The following is a 12,081-nucleotide window of genomic DNA, read 5'->3' as shown; positions in this document are numbered from 1 at the left end:
GCTTACATGATTATGTTGTACTCAAGGGTTAGTTGGTTCGTGGTTTGTTTTTAAACCTCAGTGCAGTAATGAACTATTTGATCAAGGACACGGAGAAAGCAAATACAGGTATCTTGTGCTACTCCTGAGGTCTCGTTTCAAAACATGGTTTACAAGGGCACTACATTCACTTCCCGGGAAAAGACAGAACAAGTGTTGCCCGTTAGATTCCCAGTAAATGACAGAGATCACCTCCTCCACAATCTCATTGTCCTCACCTGCTGTCTCAATGCAAAGGCTGGAGGAGCAGAGCTGATGCCTGCAGGTGAAGAGCTTTGTTTGCTACACGGAAACCATGAACAAGCCTTTACTCCCGAGTAGATTTTTACACAAAGCATCTGCTCTCAGGGCCATGGTGAGCAGAGAGCTCACCTGAGAAACCACCTCTCTCCAGAGGCAGAACATCAAGGGGGAGGGCAGTCTTGGAAAACGGGCTGCAGCATGGAAAAAACGTGCTTGAGCCAAGTGACAAAGTTACACTAAGTCTCTGGGAACAACTGACAAGACAGGAAATGTAGGGGTTCAATGCCTACAGCAAATGGTAATTATTTAGAGACAGGAAGAAATAAACGAGATTGAACCAAGGTTTCTGCTTGATGTTACAGAAACCCAACTTGTATCTGTGAACACACTGTACCATACGGCAGCCACATAACCCAAGTTTCACAATACGTGCAATAACTTCCACGTACCTCATCTCCCTAGTAAAGGTATCACTTTTTAGTCTAACAGCCCAAAAAACATCCACAAACCACACAACATCTCTCCCTCCTGTCCTTCCACCATCTCTCTGGCAGCACACACTCACTACGTGGAACAGGGAAGGAAGATTTTCCAGTCTCTGCGGTGCCCACACCCTCAGCACCCCGAGCACGCACAGCTCCCCACAAACCCACCCCAGGCCCTTGTGCAGCGCAGGGCATCCGAGCGAGAGCCGGGAGGGAATGCGGCACGACAACGACACATGGGCACAGCCAGCGAGTAAGGGGGTTCTGGAGGGTTCCGCCAGCTCTCCCGCACCGCCCGGGGACGGCCCGGGAGCACCGGGGACAGCCCGGGGGCACCGGGGACGCCTCAGGCTCCCGCGGGTGCTGCACCGCCCGCGCCGCCAGGCGGCGCCCTGGCCCCTCCGCGGGCACTGCGCGAGCGCCCCCTGGCGGCCGCGGCGGGCAAAGGCACCGCCCCCGACGGACAGACGGACACACGGACAGACGGAGCGGGGACGGACAGACGGACACACGGAGCGGGGACACGGACACAGACACAGCGCCGGCCATCCCTGTGCTGGGAGCCGCTCTAACCCGCCGGGCCGGCCCGTGCCCAGACATTTCTCCTGGGAACAGGAATTCCGTGCCACCCTTCAGAAAGGCAATGTCGCAGCCAAGTGACACCGCGATGGCCGTGCCAGGGGACAGCAAAGCTCCGCAGAACTAAAATGCAGCAGGAGTTGGCTTTTAAGCGTACGTGTTAGAGTCAGAGGTTGCAGAAAGCTGCAGGGAAGGAAAGCCCATCTACCGGCCTGAGTTATTTCTTAAATAACAACAACAACAAAAAAAAACCTATTCGGAAGAGTGACCCCACACTCAGAACTAAATATCCACATTTCTTTCTAGGCATTAAACAGCAATAAATCATATTTCATCATTAATCTATACCATCAATTTCTCTAAAGTAATTCTCCTTCCAATAAATCATGGGATATACTTTGCAGTCCCACATTCTCAGCTGCCCACTTTGACAAAACCCACAGTGCCCGACCTCTACACACACAGCTGGCAATAATCAGCTGGGAAAAACCTAAATCCAAACCCTCTCTATTGCAAGTGGCAGGTACCTGCTCCAGCTCCAAGTGACAAAGAGGAACTTGTTTCAGTTATCCCATCTTAAGGTTGGCATCTGCATTTTCTACATCTGGCAATAATGAGAGGGGGACAGACCAGAGTTTAAGTTCTTATCCCCGTTTATGAAGGTGCAAAGACAGGGCTGTGAGGCTCCCCACTTATAAGTACTCAAAAAGACATTACCCCTAGCACAGCAGCAGTTTTGTTTCAGCACAAATTGAGGAGACACAGACCTTGCAATAATCATTACACATGGCTGTTATTCAAGAAATACAGACACACACCTGCACAGCCTTCAGCCACACACATACCTTACATATCCAGCTTTGACACCCATCCAAAGCTCCCCAGTTTCACATGGATTGGCTGGCTCTGACCAGCTAACAGGCATCCTTCTACACTGCATCACAGTGTTTGTATAAAGGAGACAGGATAATTCCTGTTGAACTTAGAATTTATTTTCTCTTTCAATTAAAAAAGAAAACCCCCCCAAAAGAAAACCCAAAAAAACAAGCAAAAAGATTTCAAATGTACCTTCAGCAGGCTGGTGGCAGTCCTTCATTGGCCAAAATCTATGCAGCTGGAAGCATCACCCCAGGACAGCAGCTATCTAATTTATACCAGGCTGTTACCACACTGCAAGCCAATGAGAGGAGTCAGCGACCACACACACAACTATGCTTCACCCTTTCTGTTCACAAGTAACAACTGTCCAGCATTTCAAAACTGGGTTTCAGGTGGAATGGGAGAGATGTCTCCCCACTCAGCTGATGTGAGGCACACTGCTGATGGATTTTTTTTGACCAAGTATTTGCTGGGGTGCTCTCACATGGTGAAAATACGTGTAAATGCACCCGGTTTCTGCTATAATGACCAAACTTATTGCACAGCAGCTGGGACACTTGGTCTGCTCTGTCACATCCCTCGTTGCACTGGCACCTCAGCAGGGAACAGACTGCTCTCTCCTCCAGGTAATTCCCATATTCCTGAAGTGCAGATCAAGCCAGGCAGGTTTTTCCTCCCTGTGCAAGAGAAGTCCCTAACAAGCTGCCTGGAACACGATGCCCTTCTGCTCAGCACGCTGTGACCTCTGTCAGCCAGGCACTAACCCAGCCTCGCTGTCCATGTGCCAGGGAAACCCAGAGGTGAGGGAGGCTGCTCCACAAACAGCATCCCTCTTCCTCCCTGGGCTGCTCCTGAGCTCCTGCGTGATGACACAGAGAATGCCCTGGGAACAGTCATCCTCCACAAGAGATCCCCCAGGAGCTAAAGGCTTCTCCGAGAGCTTCCCACAGGGAACAGAGTAAGTTCTCTCCCATTCAGAGCTTAGCAAGCACAATGAGCAATGCAGGTACAGAGGTGCAGTGCTGGGCTAGCAGAGTGACACACACTGACTCACACTCCTCAGTTCAGGCTCTCAGGACGTTTTGTTACATCAGCTGCTTAAATGAAGACTTCCCATCTCATCGAGGCCACCTATGGCTCCCTCCTCAACCCGAAGTGCCATCCTCCTTTTTTTGTTTTCCCACAGTCCAATGTCCCAGGAGTCAACCCAGCAAAAATAACAAATAGCCCACTAAGTCCCCAAAAATGTCAAGCATCCCACATGACAGGTTCAGCAGGCTCCCCAGACCATCTCCACAGGTCCTTCCATCTGGGACTTGATTCCAAACAAACTGAAATCACAAGGGCCAGGCCTTGTGATACACGGCCCTAGCACTTCCTCCATTTCTTCTGAGCAACAACTAAGTTTTATTAGTGGCACCATCCACCCCATATCTTATTTCCCATCACTGCCTAAAGGAAAAATGTTCCAATTGTCTTGGAGTAGAATGCTACCCCAAAGACAAGCAAAAAGCCACTAAGAATTCAGAAGCAAAACAAGAATCTGCCCTCAGCAAGACACACCTACAGAAATTATTTTCTAAGAGTTCATTTTACTACCAGACTTCATGGCTACAGATCAATCTATCAAAGAGATTGATAACAAACACCCAAGTGTAATCATGTTTTAGATGAGAATAAGCTACTACTAAGGACAAGAAAATTCTTCAGTGCTAACTGGGGAATAGATTTAAACAACACCAAGATCCCACACAGACAAAGCCATATAAATACAGATACTAAAGAGATTCCTTGAGCTGAAACAAAATATTCCTTAGCGTAGATAAGGAAGATAATTCATCCAAACACAAAATGTTAATGCCAGGCAAATCAGCAAGAAAACAAGCTCCTATCTATTCCAACAACCACCAACACGTCTGATACAAGGGAAGATCTGACAGGGTTTGGGCCCTCAGAAGCCTCACACCACACTTACTTGGCTGGAGAGACAGATAATTCCCACAGCAATTTGCTTTTATGGTATTTTCCTCACTGTCTGCTGAAACATCATCAGAGCTATTCATGGTGCATGCACAGCAATGAGGCAGCCCCGGCAGCAGAGCTCATGTGTCCCTGGATTCCAGCACAGGTGTGCTTCCCAAAAAACCAGCAGGAAACAAGCACCAGCCACACAAAGGTTTTATTGTAAGAATTGTACCAATAAACTCTTGGATCGCTCTCCACAGAACTCACTCCTTGCATTGCAGGCACATGAACTTTATTAGGGGAGACAGAGCTGATCAGCAGAACATCATCTCACCAGCACGTGGACTGCACGAGAGCCCAGAGCAAACACTGAGACTCACACACAGCAATACCAACTAAAATAATGTACACCTTGCAACACTGTCACTCTGTTCTTTGTTATCTTCACGTGAACCATTCCTCAAGGCATGGTCACTCAGAGTATTTTCCTTATTTCTAAGTATATAAGTATGTTAGTCTAGATGTTTACATTTCAGAAGAAATAACTGATCTCTTTTAAATGTGGGAGAAATTTAATGTCTGGAGATAAACCCTTTTGATGAGATGCTGTTGTTTTCACAAAAGGAAGTTTCCTGGGTTAAGCCTGGCATTACTGGTAGATTTAAGGCCAGCCTGCATTAATTCTGTTTGTTAAATCTGAAGGACTAATCACTAAATCTTTACACCTTCAGACCAAGCAGTCCTCTCCCATCTTTCCCTCTGAGAGAACACTGAAATTATTTCCCTGAAAAACAGGCAAGATCCTCAAGTGGTGCTTCCAGGTATTGCTTAAAACTATTCCCATCACCACCAAGTTGAGCAACATTTTAAATCTTCCTGTTATGATGCAACATAAAGGAAAGATGGCATCCATTATTCATGTTTTCTGAGTGCAACCCAGTGTTAAAAAGGTTTATCCTTTGTAGATAAACCCTCTCGCTGTATACCAGGACTCCAAACTATTTACATGAGGGGGCCTGTGCTTGTGAGAAGCGCAGGAAGAGGACACCAGGACACACAGCGTTTGCACAAACTGCCTATTTGTATTCACATGTTTGGGGGTGAAGTGAAAATCCCGGGTTTCCAAGATGGCAAGTGCACTGAGAGAGCCATTCCTGCACACTGCTCTGCTAGAACCTGATGTTGTTACTACAGCAACAGCACGGCCAGCCCGGCACAGCCCTGCAGGGTGGCTGCAGCCGGGACAGTGCCCAGCTCCCTGCCAGGGTGACACACGGCAGTCACCTGAGAGCCACGATTTAACCACGGAAAACACGGGCTGGGTTAATCTGTACTGCCTGGAAGAGAAGGGAAAACAAAACCACACCTGCATCCATGGGGATGTCTGTGTTTGTGCCTCCTGAACCTGCTGAAAAGCAATCTGTGCTAAGCAAAGTGCCTCTATCACCTCAGAGCTCTCTATTCCTTTTCAGTCACCAAGCACATTAGAAAAGCTCCCCACTCAAACACTGAGTTTGAGTGTGCAGGTATGAGGAGTAATGTAATTCAAGGGAGCACAAGGAAGGGACTGACAGCTTTAAGTACAACAGACAGCCCTTATCCAGGCTGACAGGCTTATGAATTATGCTCAGTTACTTTTATAATAGATATTTGAACATTTCTGGTGTACACACATCCTCTCTCCTGTCACTCAGCTAGGATCCTATGAATCCCACTTGCTCAAAACTGTAGGTCTAGGCTGCTAAATTAAAAAAAAAAGATAAAACAAGGGCAGCTGCTATCTCAGAGTAGAACTAAAACACTTTACGCCACCTTTAAAACCAAATGCTATCAACTGACTTCAGAAGTGTATTTCTACAAGAGCTGTCACTTCAAAGGAAAACATCTGTAAAAACTTACTACATGAGTTAGGGGATTTGTCTGATGAGATGAAAAAGGAGAATATACTGACAACAAAGAGTATACAAAATTTGCATGCAATTCAAATGCATGAAATACACCAAATTAATTTTTAAAAAATCTTGAAGGCTTCGGGACAGAGCTACCTATCAGATAGCAGCACTTTAAAAGACAAGAGATAAGAGAGCTTGGAAAGCACCACCCGGGGTTTGGGGTGTGAAATACGGAATGACTGATGGGGAGCTCAAAGGGAAAAAGGCAAGAAGGAAAACAGCCACTGGGCTGGGTGACAAAGCCTCGGAGGTGCAGAGTGAACCTGTGAGTCAGCAGCACTTAATGGAAGCTGAAGCCATGTCAACGCCTGGAAAAGGGCACAGGGAGACAAGAGCAAGACAAGGTCAAACCGTGGGAGGAGGAGGAAAGGCTGGACCAGGAGCGGGGAAGAACATCACCAAAGAAAGAACAACAGCCTCTGAAGCAGCAGTGACTGTGCAGAGAGGAACAAAACAGGGGTCTGCAAATATCTCAGTGACACAACAGGAAAATAGAGAGAAACACTCCAAGCAGCCCTGGGACAGCAGAGGCTGAGGGAGAGGGGCTGCAACCTCACCTTGTGAGAGGGACTAGACTTCACTGAGAGCCAGAACAGACTTTAAAAGGGGGACAGAGTTAAAGGTCCGGCAGAGGATAGTCCAGCCTACCTCAGAGAGCAGCCAGGGAAAAGCCCATGGCAATGGAAGCAGGAGCAAAGAGAAAGGGGCCCAAAGGCCTCTCAGATTCCTGCATGTCCCACAGCAACAGTAAAGCAGGTTTTGTGAAAGTAAGGAATAAATCCGCCTGGAAAGCCAGCATGGAAAACCGACACTGACACAGGGAGGAAAACAACTCACAGCATATGCAACGCCAGCTGCTGCTGCTGGAAATATTCTTAAGCTCTGTGAAAAAGGAGGGTATTCATCCAAATAAAAATACAAGCAAACCAGAGCAACGCTTCTCAGAAGCTACCAGTAACAGAATTTATAATAAAAGCAAAAATTAATCTTAATTTGGCAAACTGCAATGAAGTCAGGTAGCCTAAAACAGCACCGAAGGGGGAAAAAAATACAGGCCAGATACACAGATCTAAATCACAGAGAATCTCAGTATTCAGAGCCTCCAGGGCAGATTTCTCATTTTCTGTGCATTTTGCAAGTAGACCTAGATGGCCTATCAGCTTCCTGAGACTAACTGGATCAATGTGCAAATGAAGAAGCTTAATAAGAGTAATAAAATTATGACAGCCAAAATAATCAGATTTACAGAATGCAGACAGGCTAAACAGCACAAATGCTACGCATTAAACCCTTGCAAGGGAAAACATTCACCAAGTGAGGCTCCAGCATTAGTAAAGAAGCCTTCTCTTTAAAACAAACAAAATAAAAGCAGCCCACCTGAATTCTCTTTATATTTTGAAAGATAACTTTGGCTCAGCACAAGTGTGTCCCCAGAGAAAATGCAAAAAATTGTTCAGGTGCACAGAAGGCCATACTGCATCGCAAACAGCATAAGGGACAGCCTTTGGCACCAGAATGTGTAAAAACACATTCCAAAATCTAAATATCAATTGAAAGCCAAGAAGGATACAAAAATAGAAAACAAAGCAAGGCAATCAGAAGCAAATGAGCGCAGCAGCCCTCACACTCACCACCCCCAGTGAAAGAGCAGCTGCCCAGGCTCCAGACACCCCATCCTGGGTCACTCTGTGCCTCAGGGTCCCCCTCACCACCAGGGACATCTGAACCTTCTTTCACACAGGACAGAGGTCTCAGAAACATTGGTCTTCCACATTTTAGTGAAAACTGGCTAGCAGGAGCGAAGAGGTGCCCTAACACAGTGCTTTGAGCTGGTCCCAGCAGACCTGGGACTGACACCAGACAGGCCCAAATCCCTGGAACTGGCTCAGCCTGGGGAAGAAAAATCAGATAAAACCCCGAGATATAAATCTGTGGGAGATATCTCTTCCAGAGCTGCTTGGATTTTTAAGCTCCTCTACTCTAATCCCCAAATGGAGCATTTCTCAGGGAAAAATGAAGAATCTGAGAGATTGATTTCCCACCAAAAATGAGTAATGACTTCAGCAGTAACAGGGCTGCTCCCCCATCAATCCACCTCTCACAAGCTATCTGACATTTTCTAATTGCAAGAGGTCATGAACCCCTGAAATCTCCTCATTGTTTTGGAGAAACTAATTTCACACGGGTAGCAGAAAAAAAACCACAAAGTTTTTTCCCCCCCTCCTTAATGCAGAAGGTAAAGGCTGCACAGCTCAAGGATATTGACAGGGTTCCCACGAACAACAAATGTCTCTTGTTATTAACCAACAACATCAATTAGATTTCCAGGGATATATGACCATAAATGGAGACTTAAAAGGAAGGAAAACCCAGCCTCAAATCCAAAGAGTGTCAGTGGTCATTGGCTGCAGTTTCAGATCACTCGTGGTGGTTGTGCTCCTTAAGTCCAAAGAGGGGGGTGTAGTCATATAGAAGCTTTTAGCTATAATAAACCACCACAAATATTTTCTCTTTGCACGTTTTGATTTAAACTATCCACTGGCAAACTGTACCTAACCCAGACATGAGGATTCCTTGCTGCTTAAGGAAACCTCCCCGTTTAGGCACCTAAAACCTGCAGGACCAGACAGAGCTCAGCAAGGCTGCTGCTGCGTGCCCATGGAGAAACCTCTCACGGGGGAACCCGCTGCCAGAGAGGCACCACCACGAGTGGCCTTCCCAGCCAGGCAGGAATAGCACATCCCAGCCATTTTTAGCCGGTCCCAGCCATTTTTAGGCCCGTCCCAGCCATTTTTGGGTGTCACTCTGGTGACAGGCACGGAGCCCGCAGCAGATCAAGGCTGGCAGGGGCTGTTGTGGCTCCTTGCTCAGAGGAGAACAGTGCCAGGAGCCTGGATCTCCTGGCAGTGCCCAGGGCCACAGCTCAACATGTGTGAAGCCAGCTCCACACAAAGACAGGGCACTATGCCCACAGAAAGAAATTTTTTTAAAATAACTACTCAGGAAGGAGTTCGGGTAGCTCTGGCTCATCTTCAGAGTCAAAAAGAGGCAAGAACTCAAAACCCTTTATTCACCTTTTTTTTGTTTTTATTTTTTCCTATATTTTTCTACTTGTGCATGGCCAGTAAACAATATAGTAACATACTGAATCACCTGGAAACTAATGCCATGCAGGCATTTCAGATATCCGAGTGCAGAAATTACAGCTTTAAATTCCATGTTCCAATGCAGCAGGCACATTATTTCTACAAGGGCACCCATGACAAATCCATCCCATTTTATTAATAAAACATTTGCAAAACAACCTTTTTATCCATCACATGGATGCAAGTCAGTTGCAATTAAGAGACTCATCATTTGTGTTCATGGCAGCTCAGGGCTTCAGGATTAATTCCAGAGCATTACTTCAGACCCTTAAATGTTACAGACACCAACACCCAGGACAGCCCCTCATTCAGCAGCTTCTCAAATGACAGATAAGTTTGGAAGAATCAAAACACAACCCTAAAGGCACCTAAAACGGCACTGATGTAATAGCACAGGTAAGTTGACACATTTTACTCAAAAAAACCCAAGTATTTCTTCTCTTTGCACAGACACAAACTCACAGGCTCAGTACATCTGAGTGATTTTGGAGAAGAGAAGGCTCTGAGAGATATTAGAGCACCAGGAGAGCTGCAGAGGCCTTTGGACAAGGGCATAAAGGGGAATGGCTTTAAACTGTCAGAGGGCAGGGCTAGGTTGGATATTAGGAATAAATTCTTCCCTGTGAGCATGGTGAGGCCCTGGCACAGGCTGCCCAGAGCAGCTGTGGCTGCCCCTGGATCCCTGGAATGCCCAAGGCCAGGTGGGATGGGACCTGAGCAGCCTGGGGCAGGGGAAGGTGTCCCTGCCCATGGCAGGGGGTGGGATGGGATGGGATGAACTTTAAGGTCCCTTCCAGCCCAAACCATCCTGGGATTTTACTTCACCAGGTCAGCACCTCAGCAGGTAACAGGTATGTCTGGAGATTAGGATTCATAATCAGTGAGGGATTACAGTACCCAGGGCCAGGTCTTGGCAGGCACCCAGGAACAAGCCTGCTTTAGAAGGTCCCTGGCCCCACGCTGGAGCCTTGTCAGAGCTGCCCCTGCCCCTCTGCACGACCAAACCATGCCCAAAACCAACCCACCACTGCTGGAAATAACAACCTGTGTGAAGCAACACGGGACTCTCTCCTGGAGGCCGGCTTTGAGTGCCTGGTAAAAATCTAAATCAGGAATCAACCTACATTACTTAATTTTAGACACTGGAGAGCCCAACCAGACAGTCTAGGGAGTTTGGAGTTGATTATTCTCTTTTGCTGCCTTTTACAATTTAATTACTTAACCTGTTATGGTCTCAGACACCGCAAGCCAAGCATTTTGCCTGTGAGAAAAGGTTAACAGACTAATTATTTCTCTTATAATGGGCAAAAATGGCTTCTGGGAAAACCAGTGCAGACCTAAGGAACCCTGCACTTCCCAGGCTCACGTCTGGTGCCTCCTCACTTGTATTTTGACAATTTTTACCCTTTCTACCACACTGACCTTGTGACTCTTCCCAAGAAGCCCCACCCAGGGTGTGGGGCCATAAGCTTACACTGTATTCAGCAACTTAAAGCAAACAAAAAAAATAGAAACAGAACAAAAACATATGGAGTGGGAAGGTGAGAATACTCCACCAGGTCACTCCTTTCAGAAGGTCGAAGCATTCCCCAAGTATGTGATCTTTTCCAGCACTTCAAGTCTAAGATTTGTATTTATCTCAAGGGAAAATCTGTGGGCACCATACGCAGAGATTAAGCCCCAAGGAAACCATGCAAGTCCAGTGAGCCATTCAGAACACATCCACAGTGCTTCACCAGCAATTAAATACTGTCCACAAGTTGGATTTACCAAATCTCTTACTCATAAGAGCAGAAGGAACACTGACGCAATCAAATTGAGAAAAATATTGTTGCAACCAGGCTGATTTTTTTAATTGGATGGATGATACATAAAAAAAATGAAGCGTTACGATCACTCAATTCAACAACATCCTGCTACTAGTAAGGGTTATATTTATAAATCAGTACATTTTCATAACAAAATGTCCTATTTCACGGCAGATCCTTCCTTCAAATGACCTCAAGAAAGTTCTGAAACCAAATCCTCCCCACAGTGCTCTCAGCTTTGGGCCCTCATCCTGCACATCTATCCCTACATGAATGCTCTCATTAGATGATGCACTGATTTAAAAGGACTGGCATCTTATGTAAATGGATGTTACTGCCTTTAATTGCAGCCATAATTATGGGAGTGCCTCCGAACTGAGTAAGGTCACATTAAGCAAACTTACTGGAAACTTTGCAAACTGCTCTGCAACACACTGGACAGGCACCAGGAGTCCCACAATGGGCATTTATTCAGTCCCATCTTCAGCTCTACATAAAGCACTACAAAATCAATCCTATATATATAGGATTGCTCCAAGTTATAGCTGGTTTAGTACGTTTTTGCCTGAAATTAACTAGTTTCTGTGGCATTTGCCAATAGAAGAAGTTTAATTTAGAATTAGCATCTTTAAAGATCAAAAAATCTTGAAGAGTCTTCAGGTTTCTTCAGTATTAATGTCTTTATTGTTCCCCCTCACACATGAGCACCAAGGGACCTGCCACAGAGCCTGCAAGGAGCCAGGTGCTGACAAGAGCAGCAAGGGCAGTACGCAGTTCCCCTGGCACAGCCACAAATCCCTGCTCTTGGAAGACACCAGCACGAGCATCGTGGCAATGACCAAAGGGGCAGCCGAGGGGTTTTCGTTCAGCCACAGAGCAATGGCCATCAGCACCCTCCAACAGCTGAATGGGGGTCCCCCTGCCAGTCTGAGAGGTGCTGACACCCCAGCCTCAGTGAGGCCCCTCTCCATGCCCTGCGTGGAGC

At 46.6% G+C, this 12,081-nt stretch overlaps 1 protein-coding gene across 2 annotated transcripts in view; it reads right to left on the bottom strand.

The window, feature by feature from the left end:
- LOC135307858 (6-phosphofructo-2-kinase/fructose-2,6-bisphosphatase 4) overlaps positions 1–12,081 on the bottom strand; it is a 50,110-nt gene that overhangs the window by 36,816 nt on the left and 1,213 nt on the right. The window contains exon 1 of one of the 2 annotated variants that reach the window (XM_064432387.1): positions 2,415–2,457. The exons of the other annotated variant lie outside the window; for it this stretch is intronic. Within the exon in view, the coding sequence (XP_064288457.1) occupies positions 2,415–2,442 (28 nt within the window). The 5' untranslated portion in view covers positions 2,443–2,457. Of the gene's footprint in view, positions 1–2,414; positions 2,458–12,081 lie in introns of those variants that run through there. 2 annotated transcript variants of the gene reach the window in all.

The sequence above is a fragment of the Passer domesticus genome, chromosome 9 (assembly GCF_036417665.1).
Source record: "Passer domesticus isolate bPasDom1 chromosome 9, bPasDom1.hap1, whole genome shotgun sequence".
NCBI lineage: Eukaryota > Metazoa > Chordata > Aves > Passeriformes > Passeridae > Passer > Passer domesticus.
Note: the sequence above shows the minus strand (reverse complement) of the source record. Positions and strands in the feature narration are given on the sequence as shown.